Raw genomic sequence first — 14,423 nt, forward strand, 5'->3', positions numbered from 1 at the left:
TAAAATAATATCAGACAATTTTAATTCAATATTCAAAATAAAGAAGAAGAAGAAAGAAAATAGGTAACGAAGTCTCAACAATGGCTTGTGGATTATCACCACAACAAATGTGACAATTTTGTTTATTAACGTAACCATTTAACCAAAAGGGAGCTATATCACCGAACAAAATTTTCTTTTAAAAATCGGGATCGGGGATCATCTCGTTTTGGGCATATTCACTGAACGTGCGACGCGCTTAACGGTCGTTCGACTTCAATTTTTGCAGGCGTTGGATTTTGTAAGCCCGCTAATCAACATCCGCAAAATCTTTCTCGACCAAGAAGTAAATTACAATCTAATAAGTTTCTAACATTTAATTCTAATTGTTTTCTAACAACAATAAAGTATATAATTGTAAAAACTGTGACGTATGTCATACATATATAATATTATATTTATGTGACGTTTCAAAGACAGAAAATAATGAGAAACCATTAAAAACTTGAGGCGGTTACATGGGTAGTAGAGAGCCAATTTTTGGAGAAATGCTTCTTTACGCGCCAATATGTATTTTAATAACCTTAAGTTTCTATAAACAACAATTTACAATTTTACGTAATGAATATCTGGGAAAACATTATTTGTATTTTATTTTTGACAGTAATTTGACATTTGAGCCAATCACAATTCCCACAAATCACAGAACTAGTCTAAAACGTGTAAAATAAAACTCAATTCGATAGGATTTGATCTAGTTCTCTAACCTTATTTTCAAGTCAGAAAATATTATAAAACAAGCTATTTGAAGTCTAGTGCGAAAATACGTTTTTTGTCACCATTATACAAATGATATTCCACAACATTATATAAAAATTTGAAGTCCGGCTAGGATGTTCAACAAATATCTCCAAAAATTTAAAATTCTAAATGAAATGTCGAATGTGGCATGTTCTTCAGGTTACAATGAACTTATTGGAGTCAGATGAATCAGAGATTAAACAAAGATCTTCAAATCATATGTCAGATATACAATAGAAGAAATTACAGTAGGTAATCGTCATTTATTAAAATTGCGAAGAATACTTGAAATGTTTAAGGATAGAAAAACTGAGCAAACACCCAAAATAATTTAGATTTTAAAATCGAACGACTAACCTTATCAAACACATTTGAGAAATCGGTACTTGTATGTACATTAACAACTTGAAAGCGGTAGTTCAAAGTTGGCACACTATACTAAGAGAACGTTGCCGAACATTGCTTCAAGCCCGGTTCTGGTTGAAATATTTGCCATAAAATGTAGCTGCTGTCTCAAATTTTTGATCAATTTAGACCTCATTTCCATCCTACCTTAAATACCATGAATTTTTAAAAATTTAAAAACAATAAAATTTGTCAACAATCATTATTTTTTACTATCTCAAATTCTTAGTATGCTTACATTATTATACATTATGATGTATGGTTTCCTATGTTTTCTAATGTTTTAATATATTAAGCCATTTTGAATATTAAGCTTTTTATTATTTATAATATATTTGTATTACTAACCTTGAAAAACTTTAATTAAGTCAACAGCAATAAACACTTTTTAAGTTTTTCTCTACTTCTAATACTCCTTCGTACAGGTCAAAATGCATGTGAGAAGAAATCATTTATATTTCTGCGTAAAGAACTGCCCGTTCGTTTGGCGAATATCATGAAGGAGATCGCGTTGCTTCCCGACCATTTGCTTAACACCCAATCCGTAAGCCAGGTTAGCTCATGGTATGTGCAAAGCTTCGAGGAGGTGCTGGAGTTCGAAAAGGCCGAACCAACGCATAGTAATTTAGAAAAGTGAGTACAGCAATAAGAATCACTGCTCCGATTGTAGCTTTATGGGGGTGTAAGTGATCACTTTGTGTTTGACTTGGCTTGAACTCGCAATAAGCTGCAAAGTCTTGGCATTTTAGCATGTTTTATGCCTAACTTATTACACAATGAGACATACCGACACACATTACGCAATGCTAAGTTAACTATTACCGGCATAATAAATCCTTTATAGGCATCTAAATTTGACTGTTTGCACTTAGCTGTTACATGCGCAAATATATGTATGTGTGCCCATGAGCGCATATATCACTTGGAATACAAGTATTTACATTATCTCATCCATATCAGGTTTTGCAACACTTTGGTGCACATACGCAATAGGCACAGTGATGTTGTGCAAACAATGGCTCAGGGCGTCATCGAAATGAAGGAGCATCAGGGCGGACCCGTTGATTGCGGCATGGAATCGTCGATACAATACTTCCTCGATCGGTTATACATGTCACGCATTAGCATACGAATGCTAATCAATCAGCACAGTGAGTAAAATTTTATACTTTTTTCATAATTGTTATACCCTGAACAGGGCAAACTGAATAGCCACGAAATTTCTATGACCCAGAAAGAAAAAAAAAATATATGTAAGCTATCAGCAAGTCAAGCTGAGTCGATTTAGCCGTGTCCGTCTATCTTTATATACGCGAACTAGTCCCGCAACTGCTCATTTGTCGGAACCGCTGATATCGGGCGACTATATAGCTGCTATTCAAATTGAACGATCAAGATCAAGTTCTTGTAAGGAAAATTTTTTTATTTGACAAATTATTTTCGCGAAATTTACCATGGATTATTATCTAAGGCAATGCTACAATCTCCAGACATATTGTTCAGATCGGATCACTATAGAATATAGCCACCATACAAACTGACCGATCATACTCTAGTCCTTATATTGATAACTTATTTATTTGACGAGATATTTTCATGAAATTTAGCATGGATTAGTGTCCAAGACAATCCTACAATATCCGAAGAAATTTTTTAGATCGGACCACTATATCATGTAGCTGCCGTACAAACTAAATGATCATAATCAAGTTCTTGTATGGAATCTTTGGAGTTGTGAAGGGTATTCTAGCTTTGGTGCAACCGAAATTAACGTTTTTTGTTTTTTTTTTTAATTTTTTTGTTTGTTATTATTTGTTTTTCTTTGCTCATAGCTATACTATTCGGCCAGTTTCCCAATGAGCAAGGTCGTCATATTGGCTGCTTGGATCCAGCATGTCAGATCTCGTCGGTGGTAAGAGATGCCTATGAAAACGCACGCTTTCTCTGCGATCAATACTACCTGATCAGTCCAGAACTGGAAATAACTGAACATAATCCAGACGACACAGCAAATAGTCCCATACGCACTGTTTATGTGCCCTCGCATTTATACCACATGCTTTTCGAGCTGTTTAAAAATTCCATGCGTGCTGTTGTGGAAAATAACGATCAGGATAAATGTGAAAAGCTGCCACCCATTAAGGTGCTCATAGCGGAGGGCAAAGAGGATATATGTGTGAAGGTATAAAAACTAGTTTTTGTTAAATTTGAGAAGTATTCATACGTCTATATATGCTTTTACAGATCTCCGACCAAGGTGGCGGCATTCCACGTTCCCAAACAGATCAGTTGTTCAAATATATGTACAGCACAGCACCACAGCCATCAAAATCCGATCTACATACGGTGCCATTAGCTGGGTATGGCTATGGCTTGCCCATTTCACGTTTATATGCGCGCTACTTCCATGGGGATATTGTATTGTTGTCGTGTGAAGGATATGGCACCGATGCCATTATTTATATGAAGGTACGAGTACTTCAATTTTTATGAATATGGGTACAAAGACACCTGGGAACATAAAAATTTGAGAGCAGGGATATCGCACCGAAGACGATCTGCGAACCTAATATAAATTGATAGCATTTCCAAAAAAAAACAAAAGAATAAAAATGGTGTAAATTTGTCAGACTTTAAGGAGTAACGAATCGAACAAACAACTGTTCTAAATCTCTTATACATTATATATGTGTTATATAATCAAATAGAGCTTGAATAAGCGGAAGTTTTATGACTTTTATGAAGTATCCATCCACATGGTCACCTGTATTAGAGTCAACTATATAACTTAGTAGCTGCTCACACAATTATTTTTTTTGTCAGGAGAGCAAATAGTTATTTTGAGCTTTACCATATGTGCCCGGGATATTTTCTTTAAATATTAAATTACATATTATTGTATAATAAATGGTAGAAAACCTTAACTGTACAATCCGATTCAATTTAAATTTTTATTCTGCAGGCGATTTCAGATGAAGCTAACGAGCTGTTGCCCATTTTCAACAAGACGAGCTCGAAATTTTATCGCGCCACCGTGCCCACTGGCGATTGGTCTAACCAGGTAAAACATCCGAAAAAGAAAACGAATGAATTGGATGCACTTGCTGCGTAATGAATGATTGTGTGATATGGAGCGTCCAAATATATGTGCCTCTACCATCTCCCCCAATCATTTAGCTTTGTTAAAATAACCCGTGGTTCCTCATCTGCAAGAAATGAAACCCAAATCAACCTCCTCCCGCACTAAGCGAAACTATTTTAATGTTTTAGGGACGAATTTTAAGAATTATTTCTAGAACTGTTATTGTATAAATTTATTTTTATCTGTTCATATGTACGTCTAAAGTTAAACACATACTTACATTTTGGAATTTTTAATATTATTGCTAATATACCCAGGCTTTTAAAACCAAAAATGTATATAAAGAACTCGTATTGATTAACGAGGGTAACACTGTTTACACACCAAAACTTAAAATGTATTTTGTTGCGCTTACAGATATATGTATATATTTAGAAACGATTATATATTGTGTTTAATTTTGAAACATTTATTTACGATTCGAAATTATATAGTTAAATTAGCATGTTTATCTTTGAACCTTCCTTGCTCACTTAGTAAAATAAATGAATGTTAAATATCCGTTAGTAATAGATGTCGGTTGTTTGTATATGTTTCTTTTACATATGTATTGTCGTTTATTTTTGTTTTGTTTGTAGTTAGTTTTGATAAACAAAAAGAATTAAGGTTTACATTCCAAAATTTATAATATTAAAGAAAAAATTAATAAAAAAGACGACAAGCGATTCGCTTTCTGCTTTGGAACCTTTAGCCGCGAGTGCAGCATACACGTATATACTGTGTTACCGAGTGATTGAGCATTTAAATTCAGTTATTGATAGTAGACATTATCAATCATATTTAGTTTCCAACAAGTGACAGAGCTTTTGGCAATTAATTTATCAGCTTGCGAGCGTTTGATTTTTGTGGCGGAATTCATAGTGATGAGGATCAGCTGAATATATATAAATTAGAAGCTTAGTTTTGTGCATTTTAAGTCTATGCAATCGCACAATAATATTATAAAGTCTTATTTCTTTGTAAATAGTTGTTGAATTATAATTATTTACACTAATGAACGGCTTTCAGAAACGTAGCTTTAATATCTGTACTGCGCATGCAGTGTAAACTTTGATTTGTAGATTAATTATATTCACGAGACACAACTAAATGCTAAAAGCATGCATAAAATGTAAATTTAAAACAAAAACTATTTTTACTAAGCCAAATTGTTTATTTTTTGCATATATATATATGTATATATTTGAAATATTTATGGTTGTTTTATTTTTTATCTAAGCGAAATTACTAAGATTTGTCTATTGTCTATACTTTTACTATTATTACTATTTATTATGAAGTGAACATAGAAATGCCTGAGCACAGACAGGTATCTCTAACAAATGTAATTGACTTAAAAAAATAAACGGAAACATTTATTCAAACAAAACGCAGTTCATTTTATTTTAATTTTATAGTTTTAGCTTCTAGTTTTTGTACATACTTGTGCGACTGCTACTCTAACGCATTTGTTTGCAATGTATGTACCTTTGTTTTTTTTTGTAGAAATTTGTCTTCATTTGTTGGTGTATTTGCCAGTGTTGGTCGCAATATATTTGTTCGCTTATGCTTTGTATTTTTTCAAGTTTGAAAATTGCTTTACATATTCACATATTTTTTTATATTATATATTTCAGAATTTTTCCAACCGTTGGCGTTATATATATAGTCTCTTCTCGTCCAAAAACAATTAGCGTATGTTTTATTCTAAAATGCTTGACTCATTTCAATTGGTTTTTATTTATGACGCAAGGTATTTGAAAGCGTTCACACAATGCAATCATTCACGTTTAATTCGCATGTGATTTTTATTAAATAAATTATTAAACTATTTATATGTATATTTGATTAAATTGAAAGCAGGAAGTAATCTCCATTCCAAATGAAATTATCATAACCTCAACAAAATTTGAACACTAAATTTGTTTATCAGACTTAAAATTAAAATTATAAGTAAGGAAGTGCTAAGTTCGGATGTAACCGAACATTTTATACTCTCGCAAAGTCAAACGGTATACTCGTTTGAGATTTCTTTGTGGATTGACTGATATTTTCTGGAGAAGGTCAACTATAGGCACTGGGGTCCATATATTTAGTACTTAGGGGCTTGAACAGTTTTGGTTCGATTTAGATAATTTGTGGTCACAAGGTGGCATACTTTAAACGTATTATTCACGCAAAGTTTGACTCTGATATAATCATTATTGCTTGATTTGCATACTGGAAAGTGAAAGAATCAGATGGAATTGAAAATGGTGTTATATGGGAAATAGGCGTGGTTGTAGTCCGATTTCGCCCATTTTCGCACTATAACATAGAAATATGAAAAAAATGTTATGTATCGAATTTGGTTGAAATCGGTTAAGCGGATTGCAAGATATGGGTTTTCACCTAAAAGTGGGCGGTGCCACGCCCACTGATTAATATTGAACGCGGTTCCTATGAAGTCATCTCATACCATCCTAGAGATAAAATTTAATGTCTCTGGCGTGTTTAGTGCTTGATTTATCGCGCTTTTAGAAGTTTTTAACAGTACCGTTATATGGGGAGTGGGCGGAGTTACAACCCGCATTTAACTATTTTCACACTGTAGGTAGAGGTTCTAAAAGCATTTGCTTCCAGTGAATTTTGTTATTATAGCTTTAGCGGTTTAAGAGATATGCACATTAAACTTATAAGGGGCGGGACCACGCCCACTTTAAAAAAAATGTTAACTGCAGATTCCCCTCCCTAATGTGATAATGTGTACAAAATAACAGTCTTGTTTCTTATTGCCGAGCTTAGTTATGGCAATTTATTTGTTTTTGATTAATGGCGTTTTGTGGGCGTGGCAGTGGTCCGATTACGCCCATCTGCAATACTGACCGTCTCACGCTACCAAGAAATATGTCTACCAAGTTTCATAAAGATATCTCAATTTTTACTCAAGTTAGAGCTTGCACGGACGGACGGACAGACAGTCACCCGGATTTCAACTCGTCTCTTCACCCTGATCATTTATATATATATATATATATAACCCTATATCTAACTCGATTAGTTTTAGGTGATACAAACAACCGTTAGGTGAACAAAACTATTATACTCTGAAGCAACAGGTTGCGAGAGTATAAAAATGTTGCATAGTAATTATTGGAAGAAACCAAATGAATAAATGGATACAAATAATTGTCTACTTAATTTCCTGAAATATCACATATGTATATTGACCGACATAACTCAAGTTTATGCGGTAACATGTTTTAATTTTAGGAAGATAACTCATACATTAACCGATATATGCGGTATAGAGTCTGCTAAAATAACGAAAATTATATATAGTATATGGAAATTCTTATATTGGATATATGTATGGGGGCTAAGGGAAATATTGACCCCATTTAGAGGATTATCGTACCACATACCAGTATTATTATCAAAAAAGAGTACTCCATGAGTTTTATTAATGCTAATTTAGGCACTACGACATATCATTAGATTAGTAAGATAACTCAAAGATTGACCAAACTATATTGTATAAAGTCAACCGTATTTACCAAGTATTTAAAAATACTTATATTAGTAAAGAGTTTTGCAATAAGAGAGATATGATTAAAAAAAAACCACACCAATTGTGAAGGAAATTCAAATGTTTTTTATTTAATGTGAAGTACAATCAATACAATTAAGTTCTGAATATAACATCATTCAAATTGCCTCCCCGACTTCTTTTGCAGAATCGAATTCGATCAAGTATTCGAGTACTTTTTCCACTAAATCAAGTCGTATGTCATGAATAGCTCGTTCAGTATTGACTTCTATGGCTTGAAGAGAGTGTGGTTTTTTGCTAAATACCAATGACTTCAAATAACTCCACAAAAAGTAGTCTAATCTTGTTAAATCAACCTTCTTCTTGGTGGCCAATCAATGTCACAATTTTTTGAAATTATCGAATCACGAAACTTTCTCGCGATAATGCGCGATGTTTTCAAGATCAACTTCTTCCAATTGCGGCCATAATATACACTGCTATCCATTGACAGTAACTGTGTCACCAGCTTTATTTGGAAAGAAGTACGGACCGATGATCCCACCAGACCAAAAGCCACACCAAACTGTCAATTTAATGGTTGTTCATGAATAATTTGTGGATTTTCTTCGCACCAGAATCGAAACTGTTTTTAGAAGAAATTACAATTAAAATTTTTTCTACTGCAGCTACAATTCTTATCCAACCTAGCTTGACTTCATAAGTATAAATTCTACTTTATTTTCTATGTGTTGTTTCGAGATAACAAAACATAAGGAATTTTGCTTAAAAAATGTCTGCGCAACAATATTTATTTTTTTTATATTTTTAAGAACTTAAAATTTTAACAAAAAAAAAATATAATATTTAAATTCTGTTATGAAACGCGAATAATACGCAAATTATAACATTACCTTTTATTTTATGTTATGCAGATGATCTGTAAAAGTAATTAAATTAAATTATTATTAAATAAAATTATTTTAAAGATTGATCTGTTTCCGTGGACAAAAGAGTTGCCAGTACATATCTTAGGCGAGCCACTAAGTATGTCCCTGTTCATTGTTGTAACATTTTTTCCTGTAATATTGAGAAATATTCTTTAAATCTTCAATATTTTTAATATAAGCTTCCTAGAGAATTAAGTAAGAATCATTGAACCAATATTCGGCATATGTATGTGTTATAATAATTGGGTAATTTAGCTTTGCAATACTCTTGCGATGTAGAGATTCAAAACGTGAAAGGACAGAATAATACTGTTAAAATCTTTTTAATTGTCTGCTAGAACTTATATTTCTAGACCATTGCTTATTCTCTCTATTATAAGAAGTGTTCCATGTAGGTTTTCAGTCCTTATCACCGTTTACATTCAGTATGACTTATTAATTAAATCCAGGGCTGCAAACCACTACAAAAATCGATGCGGTTCGGTTCAGTGGTTCGAACTACTCAGAAAATACTTGTACCGGTTTAAAACCCGGTTTCTGAGTATATCTGAACCGCGGTTCCGTTCGGTTCAAATGATTCAGTTTATTATACTAATTTATATGAAACAAGAAAAAACGTTAACTTCGGTTGCACCGAAGCTATAATACGCTTCACAAATACAAAGGCGGATAATACATTGCTGCCTTAAACAATAACTCGTACCTAATTTCGTGAAGATAACACGTCAAGTGAAAAAGTTTTCCCTACAAGCACTTGATTCCTATCGTTCAGTTAATATGGCAGCTATATGGTATAGTCATCCGATCTATACAATTTCTTTGGAGATTGCGTTATTGCTTTAAATAATAATCCCTACCAAATTTCGTGAAGATATTACGTCAAATAAAAAAGTTTTCCATACAAGTACTCGATTCCGATTGTTCAGTTTTTATGACAGCTATATGTTATAGTGGTCCGATATCGGCCGTTCCGACAAATGAGTAGTGAGAAAAGGAAAGGTGCAAAATTTCAGAGCGATAGCTTAAAAACTGAGGGACTAGTTTGTATATCTACAGACAGACGGACAGACAGACGGACATGGTTAAATCAGCTTAGATCATCTTGCTGATCATTTATGTACATATTTTATAGGGTCTCCGGCGTTTCCTTCTGGGTGGTACAAACTTCGTGGCAAACTTAATATACCCTGTTTAGGGTATAAAAACCCATACGTATACATATATTCTTATATATGAACGAAAATAAAATGCTTCGTAGTTGAGATCAAATTCCTGTAAAATGTTTATTAAAACTCACAAAAGTGTTTTAACAATGACAAAATCAATTTAACATTGACAAAATAAAATGACAAATTGCTTGAGCGTCCATCGTAATCATTAGATTTGGCTCCCAGCGACTACTACCTCTTTAGAAACCTGAACAATTCCCTCGTGAAAACCATTTTTGCTTGAATAAAGGATTTATTACAGCCGTAGACGGCCATTTTGCAGAGCTACCGGAAAGTCATTATAGGGATGGCATAAAGTTATTGGATGCTCATTGGAATAAGTGTATTGAAGTTAAGGGATTTTATATTGAATAAAAAAATATATTTCGTACCAAAAACAATATTTTTTCATTTCGAGTGCAGAAGCTTTCAAACAAACTGTTCCATATATGTAGATATGTGTCATGACAAAATGTAAACCGTCAATGAAAGAAATTTTAATGCAGAGTGCATCTGGAAATTCTTCTTCGAAATTTCACTAACGATCTTCTCTGAAACGTCGGCGTACTTTCTTTGTATGTGTCTAGTAAAATTTGCTGTATTTTTACCTTTTGTTTTAAATTTGAAACGAATTAACTTACTTGTATAATAATTTTTGTCAAAATAAAAGCTTTTGTGTACTGGATTCGCGCTCATTTCAAAAATATTTACAAAAGAATAATCACTTTAAAATTATTCCAACCTTCTGAGAACCCAAACTCGATTATTTAAAATTACAGTGAACAATGCCCTCTCATGGCGTTGCATTCAAGCAAAATTGTGGCAGCTCATCATAAGGGTTACATTTTTAAGCACGTCGGGTATTATAATAAAAATGTAAATAGTAATATAAACGTATATATTAAAAATGCTTCTAGGGATTTTCATTTTAAACCGAACCAGTTTTCTTTAGTCGCTTCTGGTTCGATTTGCGCATTTTAAAATAAAAGCGGTTTGGTTCGTGGTTCGGTTCAAAGCCAGTAAAAAGAGGCGGTTCGGTTCAAAACCGGTTCGCAGCTATGGTAAAAACCCCAAGAGGAACCAACTTAGCAACTGTAAAAACTTAACGAAAAAGTAAAAAGGAAACACACATTTCAAAGCAAATTATTCTAATAATACTTTTTGTTAAAGAAATTTAATAACTTTGAACAAACATCTAAAATTTCAGGAATTTCCTTTATTAATACTAAAATGTTTGCAAGAAATTTTAGTAACTTCTTAAGTGATTTATAGGGAGATATCACTCGAAAAGTAATCTTTTTCGCTTAACACCTACCAAAGGTATAACATTATTTATAATGTTGAAACATTTTTAATTTGTCTGCTCGGAGCTTTTAAAAATATTTAAAAGTGTTTTCCTTAGAACTCATTTTGAGAAACTGACAGATATACAAATTGAGGTAGTGCACCCGGTGGCATATGTTTTAAATACTATTGAAAGAAATTTGGAAATTTATGTGTAGTAAAAAGGGCAATCATGTTTACTGAATGCGCCTTAGGGCGATTATAACTCTTTTTTTACGAGCAGTATCAGCAACATATTCGTAAAAATAGAAAACACAACAGCTTTACTTTATCCCTGAATGAAAATATATGATAAATTCCAATTACAAGTCATTTTGACAGTTTCACACTTATACACTTAAAACTAAATTCTTTACGTTAATTTATTATTCCTATTTTTCGAAATAAAGGACTAATATGCCACCACGTGAAACTACCCCAAATCATCAAACTGCCGCAGCCGGATTTGAAAGTTTGCTCTACCTGTCCACGCTGAAGCTTTTCCTATCATCTGATAAGTACATATTTATTTTCATCTCATCTGACCATATAACCTTTTCCCAGTCCGCAATTGTCCAATCTCTCCGTTATCGGCAAAATTTAAGCCTAGCTTTAACATTTTGCTCAGATAAAGCAGGTTTGTTTTTGAAGTATTATCTTTATTTTAGTGTATGAATGGTGCCGATACTTCTATTAAAAAAACTATGCTTATCTAAGATTCTGACTTACCGAGTGCAGTGGAATCAACTAGTTATGTAAATGGCCACGCAATGGCATTTTTCCATACAAGGAATATTGATGTATTGTACTAGGAGGCAGAAGTTAGATTTTGGTCTGAAATATTCATAGTAGTTTCAAAGAGACAAAGTAAAACATAGTTCGTTTTGCACTGTGTAGATTATTTTCACATTTACTAATGTACTGATAATACCAGATCCACATTATCGAGTCACTCTGTGTTTTGGTATCTCTTTACGCCCTAATAGATTTTGCTAAAACTATTTTAAAAACTTCGGAGCCTATTAGTAACACATGTTCATTCAAAAATATACATACATACAGCTTTATGTATTATATAATGTATATATATTTATCATACATGCATATATCCATAAATAAATATCCTAACGTTGAAGTACATAAATATTTTGTTTTAATTTCTAGAGCTCTGACATGAATGCCAGGCAGTTGAATGCTTCGGCACCGAAGCGCTACAATGATATGTTATAGAACGAGCCTACGAGAGACTCGGCATATGAGCAAAGGAAACTAACGGCGGCAGATGCAGAGCCAGAAAATCTATTGATATCACAAGCTCAGGAGCATTTTCTGAACAATAAGGAATGAAGAGCAGAGAAATGGAAGAAAGGGTTGTTGTACAATAAAGTTTAAACCAATTTTCGAATTAATCAGTTGACGTAACCCAATCAGCAGAAGCCCTTTAACTTATCAAAAGGACGAGCATATAAATTAATCACGGTGTTATTCAGGAAATATTAAAAATGTTTTTTAAACTGACCACGGCAATTTTGCAACAAGTAGTAACTCAAAACCCTAAAAGGGGAAAAAAATAATGAACATTTTGCAATAAGTAGTACGTGAGCGAGAATTTTAACTAATCAAGCTGAAAATTATGCAACAAGTAGTAAAAAGTTAAAAGGCACACGTGTGAACGAAAAATAAAATAAATTAAAGAAAATTCAAGTAAATATATCATGCACAAGTTGGAGAGGTTTATAGGTTCGTAATTTAGAATTATGTCATTGCACTAAAATTAGCCAGCGTTTGACGAAAAGTGCACTCGGTAATGTTTTGTAAAGCTTGCTTCAAGCGTGTGAGAATTTGTTTTTGTGCGCAAATAGTCAGTCACGGTGATGATTTCAATTGCACATACACATACATACATAGATACACAAGTACATTTATGCATTTGCAACTCGTAGAATTATGTAAGCAAACACATTTTAAAACGCATAAATCATTAGAAAAAAACATTCCCCTTAAATGCCCATATACATTTATTTACTTAGTACTTTAATCTCACATCCATTCGTATTTTTTAAGGTGTAAGCGAAATGATGAAGATACTTAATAATTTAGGTTAAAAAGTTACCACGATTGTTAAGTTTTACACTTAGTCTTCACAGAGCATTTGTTTAGACCGTAATGAATTATAAATTAATTTTTAGAAAAATATATGTTGATGATGGATACTGAATACGGATAGCAATAAAATAATATTTAATGTGGAATACACTCAATTTTTTCCCGATCTGATGAAAAACCAGATTTGCTGAGATGGATGATCTTAAAATACCCATAAATTATCAAATTTTGAATTGACTAATAACAAAAAAATGATGTTTTGTTATATACATTAGGGTGGAGCGAAAACATTTTTCTTGCTTAGCCTGAGGGTAAAATTTGTAGATTTTAAAGAAGAAAACTTTTTTTTTAACATCTGGAGGTGGCTCACTCACTTTTAAAGTAAATTTCGAGTTAAAATTTTTATTTTGTAAAAGTGTTCTAGAAGCTATCAAATTAAAAAAATGTTTGTGGTCATAATTGAAGTTTTAAAAGAAAGTCTTAAACGACAACATACTTTCCTTAAGCGTTAAAATAAATTTTAAGTCAAAAACTGTCAAATTCAGTAATTTTTATGTAAATGTAAAGAGTTTAAATCAAAAAAATTTGAAACTCGAAATTTACTTCATATGTTAAACATTTTTTTTCCAAAAATTTTCTTTTTTTATAATCTCTAAGTTTTACCCTCATGCTAAGAAAAAAAAATTTTTTTTCACTCCACCCCAATATACATATATAAATAAAATAAGAAAAAATATAAATTTCGGTACCCTTCACAATTTCATTTAAGCTTAAAAGGGTACAAAAAAATCTTTAGCTTGCTTTTAATCGATCAGTTTGAGTGGTATATGCTGTAGTGGTCCGATTTGAAAACTTTTTCGGATATTGTAATGTTGCTTTGGGCAGCATTCTATTCCAGATATCGTGAAGTCACCTTGTCAAATAAAAAAGTTTTCCACACAAGGACTTGAGTTTGATCCATCAATTTGTAGGGCAGGTTAATCTTATAGTCGTCCGACAACGGCGGTTCAGAGTATAAAAAC

At 32.5% G+C, this 14,423-nt stretch overlaps 1 protein-coding gene across 4 annotated transcripts in view; it reads left to right on the forward strand.

Moving 5' to 3' along the window:
- Positions 1 to 13,745, forward strand: part of Pdk (pyruvate dehydrogenase kinase) — a 34,427-nt gene extending 20,682 nt beyond the window's left edge. Inside the window, exons 2-8 of one of the 4 annotated variants that reach the window (XR_011395923.1) lie at positions 1,611 to 1,818; positions 2,146 to 2,336; positions 3,018 to 3,367; positions 3,430 to 3,654; positions 4,148 to 4,246; positions 5,944 to 6,059; positions 12,460 to 13,745. Coding sequence is in view for 3 of the 4 variants with exons in the window: in XM_070108099.1 (XP_069964200.1) it covers positions 1,611 to 1,818; positions 2,146 to 2,336; positions 3,018 to 3,367; positions 3,430 to 3,654; positions 4,148 to 4,246; positions 12,460 to 12,525 (1,139 nt within the window). In the remaining variant the exon portion in view is untranslated. Of the gene's footprint in view, positions 1 to 1,610; positions 1,819 to 2,145; positions 2,337 to 3,017; positions 3,368 to 3,429; positions 3,655 to 4,147; positions 4,247 to 5,943; positions 6,298 to 12,459 lie in introns of those variants that run through there. The other 3 variants (XM_070108101.1, XM_070108099.1, XM_070108100.1) reach the window with 3 other exon arrangements.
- Positions 13,746 to 14,423: the final 678 nt, after the last annotated feature.

Source organism: Bactrocera oleae, chromosome 4, assembly GCF_042242935.1.
Source record: "Bactrocera oleae isolate idBacOlea1 chromosome 4, idBacOlea1, whole genome shotgun sequence".
Lineage (NCBI taxonomy): Eukaryota > Metazoa > Arthropoda > Insecta > Diptera > Tephritidae > Bactrocera > Bactrocera oleae.